The 25022-nt window shown below is 56.6% G+C and overlaps 7 protein-coding genes across 7 annotated transcripts; 3 read left to right on the top strand and 4 right to left on the bottom strand.

Moving 5' to 3' along the window:
* Positions 1-2327: 2327 nt before the first annotated feature.
* On the bottom strand, positions 2328-2859 carry CDEST_02925 (uncharacterized protein; the record flags this gene model as incomplete). Its single annotated transcript, XM_062919084.1, has 2 exons — positions 2328-2579; positions 2647-2859. 2 exons carry the CDS (start codon positions 2857-2859, stop codon positions 2328-2330), a joined length of 465 nt encoding a protein of 154 aa, XP_062775135.1.
* A 4293-nt stretch (positions 2860-7152) lies between these two features.
* CDEST_02924 (uncharacterized protein) lies at positions 7153-8357 on the bottom strand (the record flags this gene model as incomplete). Its single annotated transcript, XM_062919083.1, has 1 exon — positions 7153-8357. The coding sequence occupies exon 1, from the start codon at positions 7375-7377 to the stop codon at positions 7153-7155; it is 225 nt and encodes a 74-aa protein (XP_062775134.1). The 5' UTR covers positions 7378-8357.
* Positions 8358-9231: 874 nt separating this feature from the next.
* CDEST_02923 (uncharacterized protein) lies at positions 9232-10164 on the bottom strand. Its single transcript, XM_062919082.1, has one exon. It carries the CDS (start codon positions 9836-9838, stop codon positions 9365-9367), a length of 474 nt encoding a protein of 157 aa, XP_062775133.1. The 5' UTR covers positions 9839-10164; the 3' UTR covers positions 9232-9364.
* A 1009-nt stretch (positions 10165-11173) lies between these two features.
* Positions 11174-15866, top strand: CDEST_02922 (Putative Zinc finger C2H2-type). Its single transcript, XM_062919081.1, has 3 exons — positions 11174-11786; positions 11856-12409; positions 12680-15866. The coding sequence occupies exons 2-3, from the start codon at positions 11866-11868 to the stop codon at positions 13825-13827; spliced, it is 1692 nt and encodes a 563-aa protein (XP_062775132.1). The 5' UTR covers positions 11174-11786; positions 11856-11865; the 3' UTR covers positions 13828-15866.
* A 1-nt stretch (position 15867) lies between these two features.
* On the bottom strand, positions 15868-18426 carry CDEST_02921 (uncharacterized protein). The gene has a single exon (XM_062919080.1). The coding sequence runs from the start codon at positions 17330-17332 to the stop codon at positions 16865-16867; it is 468 nt and encodes a 155-aa protein (XP_062775131.1). The 5' UTR covers positions 17333-18426; the 3' UTR covers positions 15868-16864.
* A 247-nt stretch (positions 18427-18673) lies between these two features.
* Positions 18674-22143, top strand: CDEST_02920 (Putative diphthamide synthase domain, YjgF/YER057c/UK114 family, RutC-like superfamily). The gene has a single exon (XM_062919079.1). It carries the CDS (start codon positions 19140-19142, stop codon positions 21618-21620), a length of 2481 nt encoding a protein of 826 aa, XP_062775130.1. The 5' UTR covers positions 18674-19139; the 3' UTR covers positions 21621-22143.
* A 55-nt stretch (positions 22144-22198) lies between these two features.
* On the top strand, positions 22199-24594 carry CDEST_02919 (uncharacterized protein). Its single transcript, XM_062919078.1, has 3 exons — positions 22199-23108; positions 23449-23872; positions 23987-24594. Exons 1-3 carry the CDS (start codon positions 22893-22895, stop codon positions 24337-24339), a joined length of 993 nt encoding a protein of 330 aa, XP_062775129.1. The 5' UTR covers positions 22199-22892; the 3' UTR covers positions 24340-24594.
* Positions 24595-25022: the final 428 nt, after the last annotated feature.

Raw genomic sequence — 25022 nt, 5'->3', positions numbered from 1 at the left:
CCTGTCGCGGGACCCTGGCTTGGTCTGCTCCCACGGCGCCATCCTGACCGTCGTGAATGGGTCGTGCCGATGGCGAGCTCCGACATGTCAGATTCGTGAGCATCTAAAATCATCGACGGAGCAACTATGACACTCAAAACCCCACCATGCCGAGCTACCACATGTCAACAGTGGATTGAGGCTGCCACGAGGCTGCCATGAGGCAAAGAGCTTTCGTGGAAGCATCTGCCGAGATTTGAGTTGACGTTTGGGAAATGGTTCGATGGATAGAAGTATGGATCTGTGCCGAGCAAATGGCCGAAGTCTCTGAGCGTCAAGATGCCTCCGTAACTCCGTTGACGGGTCTACCGGCACGTCCTCCAACACGCTGGCGTTGGGACGACTTCGGCTTGACTGCCGCATCTTGTCGATTTTATAATATAGGCCTGTCGAGGGGAGGGGGCGATATCAGCCAGAGCCCTCGTCTCCGGGGGTCTGACACTCGGGTGATGAAGCACCATTCCTTCCAGAACAATGGAAGGATGCAACCACAGCCACAACTCCAGTCTCAATGGTGTTCCAAGGTCTTTGCTTCATGCTTCCCTTCCCTCCATCTGCTTCACGTTTCCCATTGTTTCCAAAGAAAATTGGCAAAAGGCGGATGCGTCGTGACAGCACCAGGTGCCCGAAACAGGCAGGTCGCTCATACCCAAGGCTATGTGGGATAGGATGCTTCGTAATGGAACCCAGGCGTCGGAGTATGCGGGCCCTGAAACCTTCTCGAAGGCCTTGGGACTCTGGGAGGTCCATGAGCTAACGACCGCGGGAATGCCCATTGGTCGCGGCGAAGGAAACCCTTGCACTGATGGGTGTGACGGGGGCACCCCTGACGAGAGATGTTGGACCCCCCCACCTGGAAGCCTCAGAATGATAGCTCTCAATATTAACCGACGTCCAGCGAGGGCATTGGCCGATCCGTAGAAGTCCTCCCCGCTCTCTTCAACGCACTGTACCCACGGTTGGAGAGAATAGGGCGATGACACGGAAAGCGAGACACGAGGCTTCTCTCGGCCCCTGTTTGGGCCAGGCTGCCGAGTTTTCTGGTTCAGATTCGATGCATAAATCCGGCCATAAAGACCTCCCTGTAAACCACTACAGAGCAGCGTACGGATGCCTCCTGGGCAAACGAAGGTGCCGTGCCCCAACACAGGCCGCCATATAGACGTTGGTGACGCTTCGTATTTGCTGTATTTTGCCGTTGGCCGGAAGGCAGGCCTGGCGCCGAGTCCTGGGTTACTGACTGGTTGGCCAACACTGGGACTTACTTTGATCCCCGGAGGATTTCCACGCCAAGTTGAGCCCGATGCAACGCCGCGTCCGTAACCGGACCACTAGCCCCAGCAGTTATCTTTGGTTCGGCCTTCTCAAGACTGGCAGGCTGGTTGGCGATAGCGATGTTCATTGACTTCTCGGGCAGTCGGGGATCCTCGGGTCAGGCTAAATGGCGGGCCCAGGCTCGAGAATCCCGGGCCCGTTGGAGGTCCCTTTGATGATCTTCCAGACTCATGCCCGGTTGCGGCGAAGACCCTTGTAGCCGAGCAGAAGAGATGGGGTCGTCGACTCGTCCGCCGCTTTGCTTAAATTTGAGACACGCCTCTGCTGCTAGACTTGCCAAAAATCCGGGGCAGCATGACCGGAGCAAGATCCGCTTTTGGTCCTAGTCGCCGTCGACTGTCTGGAGCGCATTGGCTGGGCCGGGACCCCACGGCTTCTTTTCCGGGCCGTCCAAAGTACCTTGCCCGTTTTACTACGAGGGTCCCAAGTCCATTGGAGGCAAGTTGGAGTCTTGGAGAAGGGAGCTTCCTTGGGAGACAAGAAGGGCCCGCGGGTACAACTGGGAACTTCATGAGCATCAAACGATGGATCGCCGGGGACTCCTCGACAAGCTAGCAAGTATCTGTAGATCTTGCAAGCTTTCGTCCTTGGGCGTCGACATTGCGCCATCTGAGGCCTTTAATGGCTCTCTGTGGGGGTTTCTAGTGAAGCGGCGGTCGGAGGTTTCCAGCGGATGGCAATGGTCGGCTGGGGATCGCCCACAGGCCGTTAGTTGTCCTCCTGGTGGGTTGGCGCGTCGTTGATGGTCGCTGGTGCTTGCATCGCCTACACCACACACTCACACACTCACGTTTGAACACAGTCTGTAAAGACAGAAATCAGCCAGGATGCCCACAGCGATGCTTGCTCAAGCTGGGGGCGACTGATGGAAAAATTTGCAGCTGGAGGCCGGTATGAGAAATGCACCCACTCAACTGGTCGGGGGTCGTTGCGAGAGCTGTGCTGTTTTGGGCTTAATGCGTTCCGGTGTATTGGATCGTGGCACTGTTTGTTGCCTCTGATCCATCAACCAGGAACGGCAAAACCACTCCAACGGTGTGGCGAGCGTATTCTTGAGCCAGGCACTTGGCTCTTGCCGTGGCCTCCGCCGAGATAGCACCTGGTCGGACAGCTTGGAACCCCGACCGCTTGACAGACCGGGCCTGCTCTGCTGGTCTGGTCCTGAAAAGGTCGACCAGCATGTAGTGAGACCCCGGTCCTGTCAACTTCAGTCGAATTCAAATCCAAAAGGTGACTAGCGGACAATCGTTCTCCATGCCATCCCATGTCGACCTGCAAAAGCCGTGTTCCTATTCGACTGGGAGATCCATAATCCATATGCCGCTTTTCTTCGTAGGGCTCTAGGTAGTTACCAAGCGTTGATGCTACCAGTTCCGCGAAGCCTGGGATGGTAACATGCTGCATTCGTAGTGAGGCCCCCGTCAGGGCCGCCACCGTCCATAATTCGGCGGAGAAAGCATTGTGCTCGTACTTGTTGCGAGGCATTTTGAGCCCTCGATACCGATATTTCGATGATTGAATGAGGAGGGGGATTGGCGTTTGATTCGGCTCACTGGTGCACTGACGATTTCGGTCACCGTTTCTTCATAGGCTACGGCTCGAGAAACGGTAATGTCTGTAAGCCCCCCAAACCAGTGCTAGCCAACCAGATATCGGAGAAAATGCGGTTGAATGTGGCCGGCCAAACCCCTTCCTCCCCCCCTCCCCCAAGAGAATAAATATATAAAGTACAAGAGATGGGATGAGCTGCATTGGCGAAAAAGGCAGAAGAGCACTGGAAAACAGTGGAATTTCTGGCGTACCTGCATGCGATGGTGCAACCGTTCGCCGGTTCCTGCATGGGTGGAAGCGGTGGACGGTACTTTGGGAACCACCACAGCATCTCGAAAGCTGCAACATGCAAGGTACACTGCGTTGTGGCTGTCCAGCTTCGAGGGGGGGAGGGAGAGTACAGGTGTACTTCCTCCTCCGAGGTACCTTGAGTCCTGGTGGTGCAGCTGTGCTCTATTCGGAGTGTACGTACATACTATGTAGGTAGGCAGGCAAGCAGATTGTGGAACCAGAAGCATCGGCTTAGTGGAGGTACGTCCCTGGCGAAGTTGCGTGGTCGCATGAACGGAGGCAAATTGGTGATTGGCCCATCGTCAGGGATTCGACCGGCCATGGAACCCCAGCACAAACTCACCGGAACCTTCCCAGCTCTTGGAACCACCCACCCACCTATCCCGTACTATCGAGCTTGAGGGCGATCAACGTGGCCGAGACGAATCATGATAAGCTGCCCCATTGGGAAACCTACGGCCGGTAGTGCATACGAGTTGTGCAACGCAATGCTCAGCACAGCCCGCTCCAGGCCGACATGCGCCGGATGAGCTGCTGAGAATGTACAATGTCTCCGCCGCAAGAGAGACCTGGGCCTGTGTATGGCTACTACGCATAGCATAGGATGAGAGCTGGACCACCCAGCGCCATAACGACAAGCTGATAAGGCCAGAGTCGAGTCGGTCGCCCGCGGTGTGCAAGCCGCGGGATCAAGCCGGTTTGTGCCCGCTTTGTGTTGCGGCGGCGCAGCTGTTTGACCCATTGCGCGTGCATCTCCTGTCGGATGGAGCAGCCAGCGAGACTAATGCACGGCCGATGCCATAAATCTGCTGCTGCAATTTTATGCAGAACGTTCGCGTCTCAGCTAGAGGCATTAATGGAAAGGCAGAGACTTAGCCAGTTAGTTAGCTGTTGGGGCGGCTTGGAGCTGAACACTTGTGGTAACTGAACATTCTGATTGAGTTCTTCTTTGAAGCGATTATGGTCGGAGTCGGACTTATCTAGCCTAGCCGGAGTGATGCGGGGAGGGCACATCCTCCTTGCGACGAGCGTTGACTCCAACAATTGGATCTTTGGGCTTGTGGAGCTGCAAGATTGAAGCTTGAGACGAACATGACAGCAACGAATGGTTCTTGGCTCCGTCTCGAGTGATGTCGACAACAGTCGACTAAGTTTCTTGCCAGTCTGTCAGCCCAGCTTGGCTAGCCGAAAGAGAGACAGAGCCAGGCCAGGCCGTTTGAACCTGTGAACAAAGAAGCGGGTTTCCTACAAACGGTTGAACGAATGTATGTGAGTGAAAGGCCGGATTGGTAGAAACCGTCGTGACCTAGTTGAAAGACCAGCCGTTGCGACCAACGCCACGTTTCATCTACACACTACCGGGCAAAACCTGAAGCGGCGCAGCGCCCCGAGTGGCCGATCACTTCTCAAGCAGCCACACGGTATGATGCAAAAGGATTCGAGCTAGCTGGCTTGAGGAAGTTTGCATGCTCTCTTCTCGACCGGACCTGTTGATTGTTATTTTGTTGGTTGGCATTGGTGTTGGTGGTTGAGCTGGCGTTGGTGCTGATGGTTGTCACGCTGCCTGTTGGTTCTCGCACACTACTGGCCGTTCGGCAAGCCGGGGAGTGTGGCATTCTTACCCTGTCGTTGGAAACCGACAACCTGTTGTTGGTGCGCAGGGTTTGCATAGCCCCGAAGCAGAGTCGGGTTCAGGACGGGTTGGCAGACGATGATGCAGGCGCAAACCGTTCCCGTCGCCTGCCTTTAGCATCCCGGAATTCGAGGTCAGGCCGGTGCCTCTCTGATCTGGACGAGACGGATATGGAGTTGACGTGTGCCCCGTGGGTTCGGAAGTGTAAGATAAAGTGTGGCATATCCATAGGTGGGCAGCGATCAAGGGTCGGGCATTGACAAGAGTGGCTGGCTCAGACACAGCGCCGTAAGAGCGCCGCAGGAAGCCAAGGCATGCTTGAGTGCTGGGAGCCCGTATGCGATCGTTTTGATGGAGATTTAGCACGACCATATGTTATCGTCCCTCACAGGCGGGGACGATGTTCGCAGACGTAGCGTCGAAAAGGCAGTATGCCAAGGTCGGTATCGATAAGGCAAGGAATACTTTCATAGTGACGACGATGCCTCTGTCCGGAATTCGGTACCACCTACGCAGAGGATTTCTTGGAGTATTTGGCCGTCCGACCGTTTAGGCGACCATCGTGAGGATGTGCTAGTATGGTGAGAAGAAAGCGGGGTGGTGCAAGGGAGCGAAAGGGCAAATGAGGGGCCAAAGTGCCTGCCACCGCATGTGTACCTATGTGCCTTGCGTGTGCGGACACGCATACAATTGTGTTCGTTCAAGTAGGTACATCGCATCTCGTAGCGTTCCTGGCTTGCATTGTTTCCTGTAAGGTACAACAATCAATTTTCGTCTCATATGCGCGCGCGCGTGCGTTTGAAAACCCTTCAGATGATGATGGCGGTGGCCAAAGCCAGGCCACATGGACGACGGCACCGGATGGCACATGGTGAGAACTGAGAAGGAAGGCACATGGATGTCCCCAACAGGCCCAGGAACATACGGCGAGGTGCTAAGGTGTTGCGTCAGGATCAGAGCGACGCGTCTTATTCAGAAACAAATGCGTACGTAAGGCGGATCCAATGCGTCTAGTGCAAGGCGTGCCATTCGATGCAGTGATGGATGATGGAGGGCCATCTGGATCTAGACGTCAACATGTTTCCTGGGTGAGGGTCTCTCTTGGTCGAGGCACTTTAGCTGAGTACGCCGAATCGGGAGCAACCTTTGACACCAAGGTACGGCACTGTAGTTGCTTCGCTCGTGCGCAGTAATGGCATCACCGCCCGCATCGGATGCGGATACGGTGAGTCTCGACCCTGGGCAAAAGGAAGGGAAGGCCCTTGGAATGGCTCGACAGACGATGGGTGGGCCGGGCCATCGAGAGGATCGGGATTCCAAGCACAGGGAAGCAAGCAGGTGCTCGCTGCACTCTCGACGCAGCCTACAGGAAGGCTTACAGTAACCGTAGCAGGTAAGTCCCTAGTGTGCAGTAAAGCACAGGAACGGGGACTCGGGAACGCCATTGTTGCAGCCGAGTGTTTGCTTTTTACCCGCGCGAGGAACCCAACGGCATCCAACGACGGCAGCAACAGCGACAGCAACACCCTTGAATATGGGATACGTTCCTTCCCCCTCATCACCTTTCCCCAAACGACGCAAGAAAGAGAGAGAGAGAGAGAGAGGGAGAGAGAGAGACCAGCGCGCTGCACACTGGCTCCTTCCCATCTTGATTGAGACGAGGCCACTGCATCGATGCACCTGCACCCCCACCTGCAGGCGCATCCCACATCCCTGACCGTATGGTGCTTTCCTCTTATTCTGGCGCAGTCTGCGAGGAAGCGGCGAGGTTGCGAGATCTTGCCTGTAGCTTTCAGGTCAACGTTTGAGCATCCTGTGCACCCATCCACCTATCCGTAGATACCTTTGCCTTGCAGTCATTCTCTTCTGCTACCTACCTAAGTAGGTAGGCTGTTAACCCTCACAACCAACGACATCCACCTCTTCCGAAGAGCCACCCTGCCAGTCCGTCCCATCCGCGCTGTCACATCCATGGGCCCATACCCTAATTGGCTGGCTTGACTGGCTTGGACCCTACATCGCATCGACTTCTCCAGATGTAGCATGTAGCCATCGTTCTTCGTTAGTCGTCCGTCTGTCCGACCTCTGCTTGACGGCATGCACGGCGAGCACAGCCTCGACTTAACGCTCGCCGCATGGGCCTCCTCGCGACTCAGTGGCGACAAACTCTTCTCGCTCCGATCTACTAACCACACCTCGCAGCGCAGACGTGTTGCGACCAGCCATTCCTGATGGCTCAGGGGCCTGGAAGATCGGATGCCACTTTCTCGCCGCCCGTGCCGGTGTCAACACCAGCACCAATCTCACTGGCTTCGTTGGTCTGCTTCACCATTATTACACTGCCTGGCCTGTCCCGCCATGATCATCAGCCACGGGCCGCGGGCCACTTGCGAGGCTTGGTTAGCCCTAACCACCATCACAACCTGGGACGCCTGCTTTCCATGTACGCCGTTCAATGCACCGGGATCCTCAGAGGCTCCCGAGTCCCGCCAACGCGCGCCCATGATGCCAGGGGTGTCAGGGTTCATGCTTGGGTGTCACCTTGAACCAACGGGGACGAACAGTCCAAATATGTTGCTAGATCCATCAAGACCGCTCGGATCGAATCGACTCGACTCGCGTTTGGCGGGGTCAAGGTCGGGTGACGCAGTCAGCAATCCAGCGCCCCTTCGCGACGACTCGAATCAACATGCAGACGCGTAAAAGAATGGGGAAGACTTAGAGGAAGCAGAAACAACGCTCGTCAACGCATCTGCCAACCCAGGGAGGGGTATCGAGGCCAGGCGCGCGCCCGAAAATTCCGTGCTAGTGGCGGCTGCGTCATCGCTAGCCAACATGGGGCCAGGGAGGCCACCCAACAGCTCAAAGCGCGACGCGGGGTCGTTGGCTGGCGAAAAGCGAGCGTTATGGGCTATCAAGCTGGCCATTGAGATGCCAAGCTGCTCTCAATGGTTGCTGAGTGGTGCCTGGCACCTCATGGCAGAGGATTGCCAGAGGTTGTCGTTGCCCTAAGGTGCGTGGGTGCTTGCAGGGGTAAGACTAAGGCGCGCCATCTCAGCCCTCTGAATGGCCCAGCTCGATCCCCATCCCTTTGTGTGTTTCGTGTTCCTGCACAACTGCCTTACTCACCGGACTGAAAAGGCTTGCACAGCTGGATCCGCGAGGCCTCGTTGGCGTCTCCGAATACAACGCCAGTATGCATCAACATTATTCGAGCACGCTCACATGCTCGCCGGCTCCAAGGAATTAGGTTGTGCTGTGGACCGGGAGGCGACGACTGGTTCGGTAGGCCACACCCCTTCGCATGCCGTTGGCATCGGATGCCACCCGAGGAATCCAAGGGCCTGCATGAGAAAACGGTGGCCGTCAAGGGGAGTGAGAGACATGACGCATAACTGGATGACGGGGACAAGTGGGTGTGTAGCCTCTGCCAGGGCAGTTTTTTCCACACTTGGACGAATTAGAAATCTGGACGTTGAGTTGAGGGCTTTTATTCTTAGAAAGCCGGGTCTGCAATAAAACAACCATTTATATGAGTACGATGTATGCGTATGTGTGAGTATGTGTATGCCTGACGACATCGGATGGACGGGCCACACACGGCCTCGCCATTACTGGAGCACAGTTTTCTCAACTTGATACCAACTTACAAGCTTCTCTGCGGCTCCGGCTTGAAGGCAACTCTCCGCTGGCCACCCTGGCCACCCTGGCCACCGATATCAATGCTACTTAGGCAGTCTACCATCTGCCGTAATGCTCCACGTTTCGAGCTTCTCGGGTTTACGAATTCGCATAACGCAGCGCAGCTCAGCTCAGCTCAGCTCAGCCGCCGCGAGGTATAACGATGGGATGCGAATGTGCCTACGGCGGCAAAAATCGATGGGTGCTTCAGGAGGAGTCGCAGTTGGTGGCTCGCTCGCCATGGCAACAGGCTGGTCGTTTTCTCGGTTGCCGCTGATACAGTGTGGCCATCACCATCACCATCAATCACTATTGTTGCCGCTGCTGCAACCACAGCTAAACTCAAGTGATCAGCACAGCTGGCGGCGCAACGCCGTTCATTATTCGCCGGTTTGGTGTCTTGCATCCGCGCCTCGACCGAGGTTTGCTGCTGTGTGTGCTGGTGTGCTAGCACGGCGAGCGATACGACGGGTGTGCAGCACAAGTGTGGTGGGCCTGCATGTGTGACTGTCGACACAAGGCAAGGCCGGTCCAGCGAATGATGGTGGCTAAGAATGTGGTCGGACGCGCGCCAGGCTGGGCTGAAATGGCGAGTGCCAATCGAGGAAATCATTTGTGCTAGTTGTGGACGATTGCTTGTCTTATCGACGCTACACCTATCCACACACGCCTTGGGTTCTTGTCCTATCAGCAGACAGCCTCGGGCCAATGCAGGTTTTCTGAGTTACGCTTGATGCATTTGTTGCTCACTGATCAACGAGACCCGTCGGAACTGTCTCATTATTCGTATATGCCATCTGTTGGTGGCAGCCCGAGAAAACCTTCCCGTATCTTTCACTCCCTCCTTGCACTACTTAGTAGAGTCTGGGAAGAAGTACTTCCACTAAATGGGTACCTGTCCTCTTTCCAGACGACGCAACTTGGGCAGATGAGTGCCACTACCACCAACACCACCACCACCAAAGAAAGCGAACGATTCATTCCGAGGCAGTGGCCCCTGTACTTCGTCCGACGCTCATGCACACAAATGTCGACGATATGCAATAGTAGTTGATAGTGCTGCTCTGTGCTGGCGTCTGGGCAGCGACGCGACGCCCGTTCCTGGCCGCCGTCAACGCCATCTGCTGGCGCTGGTCCCGTCGCTGCAGGTGTCTGAGAAAAACATGAGGCTTGGAAAGGAATTTGCACACGGCAGGGAAACGATAGAGGCAGATGCCGGCCACGATACGAGGCTAAGAAGGTTGGTATTGTTCTTTCTGTAGGAAATATAGCTAGCTTCTTCTTTCCAACGCGGCGGGGGAGGCACATAGTGTCGAGACTCGAGACTGGCCCAGTCCTGCAAGATGTCGTATATGTGCGTCTGTTGGTCTGCTCGCATTCAGGCGATCCAGCAGCCAGCTTTTCCAGAGCCTAACAGTACAGAGTTACCCGCCTGGTGACCTACTGGCTGGCGTACCGGGATACGTAGCCACCAGCTTCAGATGGGCGGAGGGCAAGAGAATAGACGGACACTTAGGGAACGTGGGTGGACGACGTCAAGACTCAGGATCCCGAGCAGAGGGCAGAGGGACCTGGGCACGCACAGGGACCAGTCACCTGTCATGTACCCTTCAGGATGCGGTACTTCCGGACAAGGTGGGATGGGTGGCCAGTCCCGCTTCGTGTCCACTGTCGTCTGGACTGTTCCGTTTTGTTACTCTCAGCGCAGATGAGCAGACGAGTGGGAGCGGACGAAAAGACTCGGGGTGGAAGAAGACGGTACGGGGAGAACATCTGGCCCGTACCTGCGTTGCCCTTCCAGATTTAGAACTGACCTGGTGGCTGCGCCCTCTTTTTCATCTCAGCCCACCCTCCCACCCCATCAACCACAAACACTCATACACACACACACACACACACCTCTCGAGATCACACATTTCACATACCTCACCGTTCAAACTCTCGACGAATGGTACGGTGGATGCCATAGCACGAGAGCCCACCATTATCATCCATCTGGTGTTTCCGCTTGTTCCCAGAACCAAAAAAAGCAACGCAGAGGCAGTTAGTTGTACGAACACAGAGGCAAAAACTGCACTCCATGGCTCCGTCCGGAAACAGGGATCCGTTCCACGCACCGTCTCGTCTGCCTTGGTGTACCTGTTCCTGGTCCTGGCCTGCCGCCGCCGTCTTCTATCCACCCACTATCTAGCATCTATACAGCGTGAGTGAAGGTGTCCCACTCACACTCCCATCCCCTCCGAACCCACACGCTAGGAACGGAAGACCATCCCAGTGACCGAGAGGGGATACGTACCTCTTGACGGGGACCCGATACGTACCAATATACCCTAGTCGGGCATGTACGTACTGGGACCCACAGCTACGTATCGCTTTACCCCTGGCCCTGGTCGGCTTGTGTGGATGAGACATGTCTGCGTGGAGAGGGAAGAAGAGAAGAGAGGAGGGGACGAAGAGACGGGGGTTCGAGGACGAGGGTCCGTCTCCTCAAGGTACGCTAGGGTCAAGTCTGGTCTGGGTCAGGTCTGCCACTTTGGCTTGGTACTCAGTGTCCCGTACCATGCCATGCCATGGGTCTAGGTATCGACGACTTTTATCTTGGGCCAGCCGGTTGATCTTGGACTCTCTTCTACATACTTATCCCCCTTCATCACCCACGTTCATTTCACTCTCGCCATTCCATGATCGACACACCTGTCGGCTACTGTGCGCTGTGATCTTTTCTTCTTATGACCACTCGGTTCTTCCTTCTTTTGTGACTCGATCTTTGGGAAACACTTCGACCTGCTCGAACCATCCCGTCCTTCCTTTAAACACATCCCACTACACTGTACACACCCACCAACAACCGTTCCGAGCCCGTAATCCAAACACCAAGCCAGTTCAACTCTGTCACGACTTTTCTCGACGACCAACGCCAACTTGGAGAACCAGAAGAGCGACAGAAACACTCGGGACGAGTTTCATGTACAACTAAGCCAAAAGCCCACCCACTTTCACTCATCGAGTCACCCAACACACCCAGACGGTCATTGTTCGCCAGCGACCCGTCGTCCTATCCTTTTTATATCCAGGAAACCGAAACCCACCGTCATTAGGCCATTTTGCCCACGATCCAGTTCGAAAGAACTCCCACAAAAGTGTACAACAACATCAACAAACTCGCAACACCAAAGCACCATACGATTAATCAGTAAAGACGGACCTCGATCACCCGTCCGACTAACAACACAACTCAACACGACAGACTTGTCTGGTGCGTTTCCGATAAAACTATTCAAAAACGCGACTAGGAGAACCCGAGGAACTGATCAGACGAGTGTAGACGCATCACGATGGACGCAACGATGATGACGGCCCAGGCAATGGGACAAGCCCCGTTCCTCTACTACCGTCCGGAACAAAAGCCCGACACGTCTAGGCACCGCGGCCACTTCTCCCAGCAGCCCAACATGCACCAGCACCAGCATCAGCACATGGCCATGTACCCCATGGTCCCGACCCTGCCGTCGACGCCCATCTATTCGCGCCCCAACTCGTCTTGCTCACAGCTCATGGGCCCCACGCTGTACAGCAATGGTCCCGCGAACATGACCCCCATGGCCTCGCCTCAAGCCATGAGCCACAAGCCCGCCATTATGCTCGAGACGGAAATGGGTGACGACGGCCTCTACTTCCCGTCGACGCCGCCCTTGTCGACGTGCGGCAGCACCATCAGCAGTCCCAACAACAGCTGCGAGCTCCTCCAGACACCCATGAACCCCATGTTCTCTGGACTGGACGGCTTCGACGGTCTGGATGGTTTCAAGGAGACGCTGGAAGTGCCCGAGAACCTCGCTATCGACTGGAACAGCTGCGGATCTCCTCCCATGACCCCTGGTAAGTCGCAACCGCGTCGGAGTGTGTGATTTCCCGTCTGGGCAGTCAACCAGACGTCTGCTTCCACCTTAAACCAACCCATGTGCTGTCGCATGCTGCGAAGGCTTGGCGTTTTTTTTATAGCCCCAATCCCGGTGGCCTTGGGTGGTGGTAGTAGTAGTAGCCATCGTCGTGCCTAGGAAAGCGTGTATGGCGGGGCAACTCGTGGGAATTTCGCAGGACGCTTTTTCATTTCCTGATTTTGCACCAGAGGCTAACTTAATCTGGCAGTTTACCTCCAAAATCAAGCAGGCAATGCCGCCTCGCTTAGCACCAACACTAGCGACCTCCTTTCCACAGCATCTTGCCCTTCACTTTCTCCCTCACCCTCACCGTATGCCAGGTCGGTCGCCTCCGAACAGGATCTTGACTTTTGCGACCCGCGCAACCTCACTGTCGCTGCTGCTCCCAACACGTCCAATCCGACCTTGGCGCCCGAGTACTCAGCCTTCACTCTTGGTGACGAGCTCAGGGGGGAAGTCTCTGCCAAGACCGCTCCTACTTCTGCCCCCTCTCACCAGAACTTTGACTTCAACCCTGCCATTCCTCACGGCCTCCCCGCCTTCGAGGACCTGTCTGACTTGGAGTCCGAAGACGACTTCGTCAACGGCCTGGTCAACCTTGGCGACGCGAACTCTGCCGAGGTCCGCCGCCCTCGCGCCTGCACCGGCTCCAGCGTAGTCTCACTCGGCCACGCCAGCTTCATCGGTGGTGAAGAATTCAACTTTGACGAGGCCGACATCTCCACCCCGGCTTGCCTTCCCAGCCCCTCGTCATCTTGTGTCGACGACTGCCACCAGGGCAAGCGTCGCAGGGTCATGAAGCAGGAAAGCCGCAACTCAACGCCCGCCATGAACTCTACCGCCGGCTCTTCTCAGGCCGCCGGCAGCGAGCAGAGATCCGACAGCCAAGCCCCCGCCTCCGAGGCCAACAGCTCGTCCGACTCAGAGTCGGCGTCTGCTCCCGTCCCCGCGCCCGTCAACCGCCGCGGTCGCAAGCAGTCGCTCACCGAGGACCCTTCCAAGACCTTCGTCTGCGAGCTCTGCAACCGCCGCTTCCGTCGCCAGGAGCACCTTAAGCGTCACTATCGCTCCCTCCACACGGGTGAGAAGCCCTTTGAGTGCCACGAGTGCGGCAAGAAATTCTCCCGCAGCGACAATCTCTCCCAGCACGCCAGAACCCACGGCAGCGGCGCTATCGTCATGGAGCTTGACGAGTCGGGCGTTCACTCCTTCGATCACGGCATGATGGGCCACCCCGAGGACTACCATACTCTTGGCAAGGTCCTCTTCCAATGCGCCGCCGAGATCCCCGGAAGCGCCAGCGAGCTCTCTTCGGAAGAAGACAACGGCAAGAAGAAGCGCAAGCGCTCGGACTGAACAGTCGGAGCGGCTTTGTTTTTTATCGCATTCAATTTCACAATCGAGAGCGACCAATCGTTGCTTCGATCACGCCCGACACGACTTTGATGACGACAACTTCTTTTCTTTCCGACCTACCCCGCTACCTCTTACGCGGATCGGTCAATAGGGTCACACGTGGGAAACCTCTCCACGGGAGGGCTATCATCAACCACCGGAAGATAGACCGTCTCAGGGAGGACCACATGCGAGAGAAAAAAAAGGTGCAAGCGGGTTTCGGCATTTTCACTCATCGATGCGTTGCCTTGACTGTATCATTATTTCCGACGCCAGACATGCTGAAGCCGCCACCGGTCTCGGTTGTGGTCAGCGTCCAAGGGTGTTGTTGTTTCAAGGGCAAGCAGGATGATCACCAAACAAAAGTTCAAGAACGCAAGGGCGAAGCAAAGGGCAAGAGCAAAGCGGGACTCGAGAACAACGGCGTGTAAGGTACGGCGGAACTCTTTTGAAACAGACATCACACCGGCAGCATTGATTTGTTGTTTTTTCTTGCTTGAATTTTCGGGAGTTTTCAAAGTTGCTTCATGCAGACGGCAAAGGGGGGAAACATGAGTTCGCTTTTTGCACTTTTTTTTTTTGGCAGCGGCCGAAGCGTACTTTTCTTTACGCTTGTTGTAATCTCACCAAGATGTTCGGATGCCGGCAGCCAGCATCGCCTTGGAACAAGGGAATTTTCTTCTGCGCGGCGCTGAGGAAGCGGATCGTCCCCTTGGGGGGCCGGTTGTGCCCTCTCGGTCGTCTTCATGTGTTTACTTTTTTATCCCTCTCTCATCATCAAATTGGATTTGTTTTGAGCCGTTGATGGACGCGGATGTAGACCCTTCAAATACTTGCAAAGGACGAATTTGGATGGGTGGTGGTGTGTGTGTTGTGTGTGCAGGTCACTCGTCATCGACACTCCTCCATCATCGAAACAAGCAAAAGGAAGATGCTTCTTTTCCCACGCAGACACTTTTCCCCCCCGGTACACAAACATCGATTTTTTTTTTCTCCAAGCAGAACAAAACAAACAACAAAAAGAGAGACTTTTCCGCGCTGCCAACCATCTGAACTGCCTAACTTTGCTCCATCTGGATCTCGAATGTGTGTGTTGTGTTGTGTGAGATGACTCGTTGGATGGTGGTGTGGGCTCATCGGCCGATCGATGGTGGCTGTCCGTACTCGAGACCTTTACTGCATACTGGAACGCGGCGGTCCAAGACAACAACCCAAGACACAGCCAGACCAAAGAAAGACTAGACGCACACAAGGCCCGGATGCCCGTTACGCGTGTGTTCCAGTCGGACGTTTTTTTTTTCCTTTCTTTTCTTTTTTGTGTCTCCCACCCATTATAAGACCCAACCGTCCCGCGACGTTTTCTTTCTTTTTCCTTTCCGCCCCGGCCTCGGAAGGTCTCACAGCTATGACGGACGCCTCGCCTCGCCTGGCCTGGCCGCCAGGTTGGTAGCGTGTTGCCAGCTCCGACCCCCCGAACCCAGCCTTAGCCGCCGACACATCACCCGCGGACGCGGCGCTGCGCTGCAGCTGCGGGCCCCGTTTTCTTTTTTTGTTTCGTTCCTTCCCAACGGCGACGGCATTTGAAGCGTCCTCTTTTTTTTTTTTTTTTTTTTCACATTGTAAACCCCCCTCCACTCCAACTGGGTTTCCTTTCTTTTTGTCGGGGAGTTGTCTCACCCCGTCGAGTGCTCACAGCCCCAACGGCTGGGACCGAGAGGAGAGGGGCAGTGCGATCCATCTCCCTCGATCGAGGAGGAGGGGAGAAGGCTTGGTACCGGCATTCCCGATCCACAGTTCGCGGATTGAGGTCCGGCTGTAGACGGTCCCCCCTCCCGGTCCCCATTTTCAACGGGGACAGGACTCGAGTTCCATTACAATGGTTCTTCCGTACTCGACGGACCTTTGCTGCGCTTTTCTCTTCGTTGTTTTTTTATTTATTCATCTTCTCTATCTCTATCCTGTTCCTTCTCAATTGTCTGAGCGAAGACTCTTCGCACCCCCGTTACTGTCGAGACGGACACAACCCATTGCAACCCGAGAGGGTAGCATTTTGAAGGCGCGATGGATGGCCACATGGCGGACCACCGGCGCGGGAAGGGTTCACGGCTCACCGACGTCGTGTCATTGGATTGGCAATCAACGAAGGCACCCAGGTGATGATCTTCCTTTCTACATATGGGTGGGGGCCGTTTCTCTTACTCTTTTGTGTGTAAAAAGGTGGTGATGGATGGCATGGCATGGGCCACACGATATGAGATCCTCTTGCCGGAAACAGTCAACGGCCCTGTGTCAGGCCGACATGGGTATATATTATTGTATAGAGAAGCAATATCTGTAGTATTGGAAGGGAAGAAAAACGAGTAAGGGAAGAGAGAAGAACCACGCTCACCCGACTAATACGAGATTCGGACGGGCAGTACGATGTAGTCAGGCACACACAGGTGGGGTTGGGGGGGGTTTGTTTGGTGGTTCCATTTTGGCCACTCTGTGCGCCAGGTACCTCTCAGCAGGTCTTGGGAATCGCGGCCCGCTGGTTCGTCCAACGTTTACGGATATAGTGGTTGGGTAATTTGATGGCGGGCCATGTGAAATGCAATGGGCGGCCGGTAGCGCAACGTACCTGACTAGAGCTGCGCAGGATCTGATTCAAGGCCGCGGTCCGCACAGCCACCACCACCACCTGTTCCTCCTCCGAGATACCGGGGAAGAGCAAAATCTGAACTTGTGCTTGGCCCTGACGCCTGCGTACGGGGAAGAGCAAACATTCAAGGGTCGGCGGGCGGTTGGAAGGTCCTCCCCTTGGGTGGCGGCGAGGATTCGGACTATTGGCTCTGGTCAATGACCGAATCTCCAGAGGCCCCTCCCCCAATGGAAAATCGACGAACTAACAAAATTAGAGGACGCGGACAGGCACAGCACACCGCTCATGCAATTCCGTGGTCAAAGCTCCCATCCGAAGGACAATCCTAACCTCACCTCATCTTCCTCATTCTGTGTGTCAATCGGTGGTCGTCGGTTGGAAAATTTCAACATCCATGGGTCCTTGAATCCATACGGTCCATTTCCGCGCCGCGCCTTTGCCCTTGACGAATCCTCGTAGGCCAGGCTGCCAGGTTTGATGGACACCTCGGACGGAGAAGGGGCCCGTGTCTCGATAGTGGCGGGCGATGGCACGGTGGTGGGTTGATTTGCTTGGTCTGAGATGATGACGGGCCTGGCGCCTCGTCGTCGTCGTCGTCCCCCTCCTCCTCGTGTGTTGGTCTCGGGCCTTCTCATTGAGCTGCAGCTTTGTCATAAGATCGTTGAAATAGCACGTGCTGAATGGGGGTGGGGCGGATGGAGCCCGTGAAGGAAAGCCTCTTGCCAATCCAGGTGGAGGCTTTTTCTCATGAAGTCCTTGCCCTTCTCGACCGATGTTGGCCAAGTGGATGGACGACGACATGATATGATAATCCATCAGATCCATCCGTCAATGGGACTGGGCTCTTTTGCGCGAGGCAAACCAATGTTGCCTGAGGCGTCGCGTCGCATCCGGGGAATCCATAGTCGACGTGCCGGCGCTCCCCATCCCTCCCCTTCCCCGTTTCACTCGACGGAAACGTGGACTTGTATGTTAAGTGCGTGGTGTACGGGTAAGCGAAGTGCTACGAGTCGAGGTTCAGAGCCCACATGCACCGGCTAGCCAGTCTGGTTGGGCCGGTGTGCGGAAGTAGAGGAAAATCAGTGTCGGGCGGTGTAAGGTTCTGATGGAACCACCGGCCCATGATTCTGAATGAAGTATGAAGGACAAACTCCAGTGCAATTTTGGCGCGGTCCGCCCAGAGGACAAGAAGGAGAGCGACGGCCTGGACGGATGGCCCGCTAATCTACAGGCCCGGCGCCGCCCGCGACCCCAAAGACCCCCCCGTCAAAGGCCCAGGTCAGGTCCCCTACCTACCAAGGTGAGATACCTAGGTACTCCGCAGGTATATAGGTACCCATATCACCTCCCCCAGGCAGTGTGAGTGGAATCATAGAATAACCTCAGGCAGGACCGAGCCCGGCGAGCGACGGGGTCCAGCAGCGGTGTCCATATTCCCACCTTCCACCAGGCCCGAATCCCCAGCACCGGACCCGACAGGCCCCCCCGACGGCCACCAAATTGCCATGCCCATGAGCCGAGGACGGCCCAGGGCCAGGGCCGGGTTAGGCGAGAGTGTCAGACGGATATCTCAGTTTGCCACGGCATATCGCTCCTGGGTATCCGTAGTGTTGTATTGCATTGTTTGACCCTACTCTTCAGGGACCCCCAGTAGACAAATCGACTCCTCTAGGAACCTTGGAGACAGGGAGGTCCATCCACCAAAGGCATGGAATGGGAAAGGTCAGCAGCCAGACCAGTCAGGATCTCGATGAAGACGAGGATGATGAGGGGCAAAGAGGCTACGCTTGTAAGGCCCCGTTGCAGAGGAAGGTCTGAGGAAATGTCCCCATAGCTTCTATTGCATCCAGCTGCCGTGCCGTATCCATTTTCTTCGGCGTCGTCGAGTATCGTCTTTGCCCCATGTAGCTGATGAGTGGGTGGGTGGATGAGTGATTGTCAGTTTGTGTGGATGGGTGAGTAAATGACTCCAATGCATGAGGTGAGTGAGGTGAGTGACTAGAGTGAGTGCAGATAGGTAGGTACTGCAGCAAGTGCAGGTAGGCACCAACCCTCAGGGCTACCGTTTCTCACTTCTTCCATCTTTGGCCCCATTGTTGCCAAATTGTCCGAGCGGAGCGGCACGTCGCGCGACTCTAGTGACTGCAATTTTCTCTCGATTTTTGTTTTTATTTTATTTTTCCACATTACAGAGAGGCACTGCAATCTTTTTCTGCAAGACCTCTCTTCCCCACCAGATACCTGTATCCCGGGCTCCTCAGTGACTCCGTGCCAAACGGCTCCAACCGCGCTCATCACTAATCGAACGGTCTGCCCTAAAGCCCTGTCATCCCTTCGTCCCAAGGATCCCCTTGGCGTCTGGGCGAACCAGTCTGTTCCCTTCCCGCGACGGTGCAGATTGCTCCGTGACCCGCATGAAGTCCGGGTCCCCGTCGGCTGACAATTGACTTTTGCACAAAGCCTGTCTGTCTCGCATGTACACAGAGACAGACAGACAGACAGACAGACAGACACACATACGCCAGGCCCTGCACAACACGGGTTCCGGGCACGCACAAGTATCCGACCCCGACATCCAAGCCGTCCCGCATAAACCGAATAGTAGTAGCCCGAGATCTGAGGTCCGTCCGCCATGTCATCCGAACAGCTGAACGTCATCGCATTGGTCTCGGGCGGTAAGGACAGTTTCTTCTCCGCCCTGCACTGCCAGAGGAACGGGCACCGGCTCGTCGCCCTCGCCAACCTCTTCCCGGCCGCCCCTGTCAGCGCCGGTTCCAACACCAGCCCGGCGACCGTCGTTTACAAGCCCAACGGGGATCACGTGAAGGTTGCCAAGAAGCAGCGCGAGGAAGGAAATGAGGCTGGGAAAGGGGCCGATGACGACGTCGACCTGAATAGTTTCATGTACCAGACCGTCGGCCATCAGGTCATCCCCTTGTATGCCGACGCCACGGGTCTGCCGCTCTACCGCCAGCCCATCTACGGAGGCGCCAAGTACGATGGCAGAGACTACGACTCGCAGGCCGCCTCGTCGCGAAATGGCGACGCGGATGAGACGGAGAGCATGGTGCCGCTCCTCCGCGCCATCATGGCCGACTACCCGGAGGCTAATGCGCTGTGTGCGGGAGCGATCCTGTCAACGTACCAGCGGACACGAGTGGAATCCGTCGCGCTGCGCCTGGGCCTTACGCCGCTGGCATATCTCTGGAAGTACCCCACGCTGCCCCCGGTCGTCCCGGGAGTCGTCGAGGACGCCCAGCTGCTTCACGACATGGCCGCCGCCGGACTGGACGCGAGGGTCATCAAGGTCGCGAGCGCGGGGCTCGATGACGACTTTTTGTGGGAGAAGGTGAGTAGCATATCGGGCGCCTCTCGTGTGAAACGTGCCCTGAGAAAGTTTGGCGCTGCCGAGGGTTCCGTCATTGGCGAGGGAGGCGAGTTCGAGACGCTCGTGCTCGACGGCCCGCCCAGTTTGTTCCACAAGGCCATTGAGGTGCCCGAGTGCGGTAGACGGGTCGTCAGGGAAGGCGGCGGGACGTCGTGGTTGAGCTTCCAAGGGGCAAGTGTCCGAGAAAAGCCGGCCCCTGACACGGACATGGGAGAAAGCTGCTCCTCGCCCCGAGTCCCAGACGTCTTGGATCCGAGGTTTCGATCCTTGCTGGACTCGCCGCCTCAACCCGAGGAAGGCCTGTCCGAAAACGACTTTGCGAAAGGCGACGGCACGACCTCGGCATTGTCCAAAGCTCCTTCCAACGACATTCACTGGTATCTAGACGCCAGAGCGGGACCGGGTCAGAGCCTGTCCGTCGAGCAACAGACTGAAGAGATAGTCCGGCAAGTTCGGGAGCGCCTCGCTACACATTCTCCGCCGTTGCCCACGACGGCCATCACCAACACCATCATCGCCCTGAATTCCATGTCGGATTTCCCCGTGGTCAACAAGATCTACAGCAAGCTGTTTCAGCATCCCAACCCCCCATCTCGCGTAACCATCTCTTGTGGCGATCTCCAGGAGGGGAGTGCGATCAACATCCATCTGACGGTCAAGCCGCGCCTGGGACATCGCGGGCGCAATGGCCTCCACGTCCAGTCACGGTCCTACTGGGCGCCTGCCAACATCGGTCCGTACAGCCAGGCCATTGACGTGCCCCTGATTGTTCAAGGGGGGTCTCTGTCTCGGGACGGGCAGGAAACTATCTCTACCGGGACCAGATCGGTGACGATCGCAGGGCAGATTCCGCTCGTACCGGCGAGCATGGTCTTGCCTGTCCAGAAGACAGGCAACTTGGAAATGCAAGTCGTCCTGTCCCTGCAGCATCTCTGGCGCATAGCCGCTGAGATGAAGGTACAGCTCTGGACCAGCGCAGTTGCGTACTTCCCGCAGACACCGGAAGATGCGAACAAGAGACGCCAAAGTCGGCTCGCTGCCGCAGCTTGGAAGGGCGCGCACGCCCCCGACGAAGACGAGGACGCGGACAACGAAGGCGGGCCGGATCTGTGGGATCGAAAGTTCAACCCGGCGTACATGTCACTCGGAGACGACGCCTCGGCGCCTCCGAAACTCCCAGACTGGTCCGCCGTCAAGGGCGTGGCCGAAGAGGTTGACGGGGGAGATGGCAGGAAGCCGGTGCCTCCTTTCTTCGCGGTCGAGGTCGAGGAGCTCCCCCGGCAGGCCGGCGTGGAATGGCACGCTCATCTGGGTATCTCGGGTCTCGCGCCGTCGTCGGTCGAGTACCAGACCTTCAACCTCGAGCCGTCGGACGGGGAACCCTTTTACAGACGCGTCTGCCATTTCGTAGTCTCGGGTAGGCTAGTCCATACGACTATATCCTGGCTCGCGAGGCGCGGCCGGGGCGTCCGCTCGCCGTCTTCCCTCTCCGACGTGGGTGAGTGGATGAGGCGTGCGTACCTGAAGTCCATAGGCAGCGAGCAGAGCGCTTCAGAGGCCGGGTTCCCGTACCTGATGTACCTGAACGTGCCGGGATGTCCGTTTACGGCCGCGGCGCCTGCCGATGTCGGGAAGAAGTTGGAGCGAATGACGGCGTACGTCAAGGCCAAGTCTATCTACGACGAGAACGGAGAGTTTATTCTTGCTATTGGTTTGTGGAAGTAGATTGTTCACGAATCTACAAAGACGCAGGAATCGACCGGCGTTGGTACTCCAGAGCGTGGTCGGTCCGTTTGTGTGTGTGTGTGTGTATGGATGCATCTCTGAGATAGTACACTGGGAGAAACGTAGGCACGGAGGCGCGGATCCTGGTTGCGTGCTCAACTACACGTCTACATGATTGGTTGCACGCCTCGGAACCCCATGACGGAGGCTGAACTCGTTCCCTTTCCCTCGTCCCGCTCTCCCTCTTCTCGAGACGTTCCGAGGTAATACTCCCGTGGACGACGACCTGCCTGACATCCGCACATCTGGATTTATGCCCATCTGCTAAGCGGAAGGGGCTATATGTTGGTGTTTGAATCCTTAGCACACACACAACGGGGAATGCCAGCCATCAAGTAGCTTCTGTAAGAGAAGAGGAAGAAACAGAGTCAGGAAGTGCGGAAGACAGAAAATCCGGGGAAGGAACCCCCAAGAGTCTTATTTCCCGAGGTGAGGTTGAAGGACTGATTCATGCATAACTGACACTGGATCTTCCGATTGGCGGCAGTTCATGCCCCCCCCCCCCCCCCCCCCCCCACGGAAGTCAATCGGCGGAGCTCCGAGATCTCGCGTGTAGGAATGGTCGGCGACCAACCAAAACATCCAGTGCCGACCCCCCGTTGCATCCATCCATCCAGATAAAGCTCTTGGGAGTGGGTGACTGAGCCATGTCATGGGGTTCATATCTATGCAAGATATAATAACCACCCGAAGGGACGTACTTAGGTAGAAACCCGTCTCGTCTCATGTTACTCTGGTGGACTGATCTTACCTCTCAGAACCTAGATACTTGTACAGTACCGTACTTCTCCTCCCCCCACACTCTCAACTGCCAGCTGCCAGCTGACAGCAGCCCGGCCAAGATAGACGCTAACGAACGCCGAACGGCGACGCTGCATGGCGCCCCCACTACCTTACCTTGCCTTACCTACCTAGAAGGACTAGCGCAGCCGTCCTGTGCAATCGCGCCTTCCAATCCCTCTCGAGCCTCCGATTGCGAAGCTCTCATCTCCCCAAGAGAACCAAAAGAATCCTCCAAGAAACTCTAGTCTCGGGGATCTCTTGTCTCTCGATCCCGACCATTCGACCACTGGAATCACGTCACTCGACCCCTGCTCTCGCGTGAGTTGAGCCACCGTTCGCCCCTTCAGGTCCCAAGGCCCCCCCGCTCCCGCAGGCTCGCACCATCTTTTCGGACTGGGACATGCAGACGCCCCATGTCTCTCGGTCGTGATGGCGTTCGCCCGCGATGATGCCACGGAAGTAGCAGCATCTCTTCCTCCTCCTTCGTCCGATTTCCAGACCCAGCAGCAACCGCGATCCCGATCGACCGCCAACACCCCGCAGGCCTTAAGTAGGCGTGCTTCCTACGATGATAGCACCCCGGCCTCGCCGCGCTCGCTCTCCCGCAGGCAGAGCACCAACGACCGTATCAACGAGATCTTAGAGGTACGTTTTCAGATTCTTTTGTTGTTGTTTTTTTTGGCTCTCGCTTCTGCACCTGTCCGTAGCAACCGATCGACCACCCGGGACTATGGAACCTTTGTGTGTCTATATGCTTTTCTGTTGTTCAGGTAGCACCGAGACCCTTTTAGCCGCCAATCTCACTCTTGTCTTTTTGGACCCTGGCTGGCCAATTCAACTTTTTCCCCCTAACCTTCTTCCTCGGTCCTTTCTCTACCTCCCCTTCTCGATTCCCTCGTTTCTCCTCTCCGATCTGGGACCCCCCACCCGGGCCTCCTCCCTCTCGTCTCCTCCGTCCTCCTACTCACGCCTCCCCGGAACACAGACAGCACGAGACCGCGCGCAAGCAATGGGCAGCGGACTATCGACGACCCGCTCCGCCCCCGCCAGCCCCCCGCGCCACTACTCCCGCGCCGACGGCTCCCCTGATGAGAGCGTCGGCATCATCTCCCGCGGCCCGGCCCGTAACTACCAGAGCATGAACGCCACGCCGGCGCCGCTTTCCCAATCCGACCCGCAGGCCGGTCTGCGGCCCCGCAAGTCGGCCCAACCGACCCGGAGCCACCTACCGGCTCAGACCGAGACTGAGGAGGAGGAGGAGGAGGAAGACTACGACGCCGTGGTTGCGCGGGAGGAGCGAGAGCTGGCGGCGCGGACCAAGGAGCCGTGGTACACGGTCTTCCTGTCGAGCTTCCACAGCATCGAGCTAGAGAACAAGGGCAGCGTGGCCCGCGACCACCTTGCACTCGGTATGCCTCCTTCACCACTACCACCACCCCCCCAAACCCCCTTGGGGGAGAGGGTCGCACAGCACTCGACTGTCCCGCATAATCTTCGCTGACCAAGACGCTTTCTTTCGGCAGAACGGACCTTCCTTGCCTGGCTCCGTACCTCCCTGGCCTTCGCCTCGATAGGCATCGCCGTGACCCAGCTCTTCCGCCTCAACTCGTCCCTCTCCAACCCCGACTCGACCGACTCCAACGCCCACACCCTCCGCCAGCTGGGCAAGCCCCTCGGCGCTACCTTTCTCGGCATCAGCATCCTCACTCTCTTCCTCGGTTACCAGCGCTACTTCCGCGCACAGCAGTGGATTATGAAGGGCAAGTTCCCCGCGAGCAGGGGCACCGTCATCATCGTCTCCTTCGTGGCCTTTGCCCTGATGGCGGTGAGCCTGGTCGTGGTCGTGGTCGTGAGCCCCACGAGTAGAGAGCGTTGATTTTTATGTCATTTGGTTGGGGGGGGGTTGAGTCTGTTTCGATGTCTATACTTGACAGAGTTTGGCGCGGGACTACTTTTGTCAGAGCTACGTGTCTGAATCATGTTTTTTATGTACATCCAATATCACGCAGGAAATGAGCAAACTATATACCCCTTTTCAAAGCCGGCGGGCAGAACACTCGTCATCACGGGACGATACGTGCAGCATATCGTGGGGACCACGGTTCATCCGGAATGAACACCAGACGGGCCACCTTTTCACTGATGAGTGTAGGATTCGCAGGCATGTCGAGACGAATGCGCCAGCAGTCCCTCCTATAACATGACTGCGTGTCCCCGTGATGTGCGCGCCGCAAAGACGATTCTCTCCTCGCGGCCCTTCCGCTGACATCTCAGGGCTCACCTCGGCCTATCAGATGACGTCAAAGTCAAACACCACCTCAAAGTGGGGCCTGTCCACTTACAACCTCTTTTCATGACTACAGAGTACATATATTCCCAACGACACAACAGTCAACTCGTCTCGCCTCACTTACACGCAAGCTATAGCCCGCCTCCCTCGCCACCCATACCAATTGGTTCATCTGGGTCACCCAGCCGTCATTGATCACAAACCACTGCTCTTGAATTCCACCAGACGGGGCAAAAGTCGCACGCGAAAGCTATCTACCCCGCCGGAGG

The sequence above is a fragment of the Colletotrichum destructivum genome, chromosome 2 (genome assembly GCF_034447905.1).
Source record: "Colletotrichum destructivum chromosome 2, complete sequence".
NCBI lineage: Eukaryota > Fungi > Ascomycota > Sordariomycetes > Glomerellales > Glomerellaceae > Colletotrichum > Colletotrichum destructivum.
The sequence above is the reverse complement of the archived record's forward strand: the minus strand, read 5'-3'. Positions and strand labels throughout refer to the sequence as shown.

Excerpts from the sequence above, each read along its gene's own strand:
- CDEST_02923 (XM_062919082.1), bottom strand. The coding sequence starts at position 9,838 with ATGTGCCTCCCCCGCCGCGTTGGAAAGAAGAAGCTAGCTATATTTCCT.
- CDEST_02922 (XM_062919081.1), top strand. The coding sequence starts at position 11,866 with ATGGACGCAACGATGATGACGGCCCAGGCAATGGGACAAGCCCCGTTC. Across the intron at positions 12,410-12,679 it reads ATCTCCTCCCATGACCCCTG|TTTACCTCCAAAATCAAGCA; the intron begins GTAAGTCGCAAC and ends TTAATCTGGCAG.
- CDEST_02921 (XM_062919080.1), bottom strand. The coding sequence starts at position 17,332 with ATGGATCTGATGGATTATCATATCATGTCGTCGTCCATCCACTTGGCC.
- CDEST_02920 (XM_062919079.1), top strand. The coding sequence starts at position 19,140 with ATGTCATCCGAACAGCTGAACGTCATCGCATTGGTCTCGGGCGGTAAG.
- CDEST_02919 (XM_062919078.1), top strand. The coding sequence starts at position 22,893 with ATGGCGTTCGCCCGCGATGATGCCACGGAAGTAGCAGCATCTCTTCCT. Across the intron at positions 23,109-23,448 it reads GTATCAACGAGATCTTAGAG|ACAGCACGAGACCGCGCGCA; the intron begins GTACGTTTTCAG and ends CCCGGAACACAG. Across the intron at positions 23,873-23,986 it reads CCGCGACCACCTTGCACTCG|AACGGACCTTCCTTGCCTGG; the intron begins GTATGCCTCCTT and ends TTCTTTCGGCAG.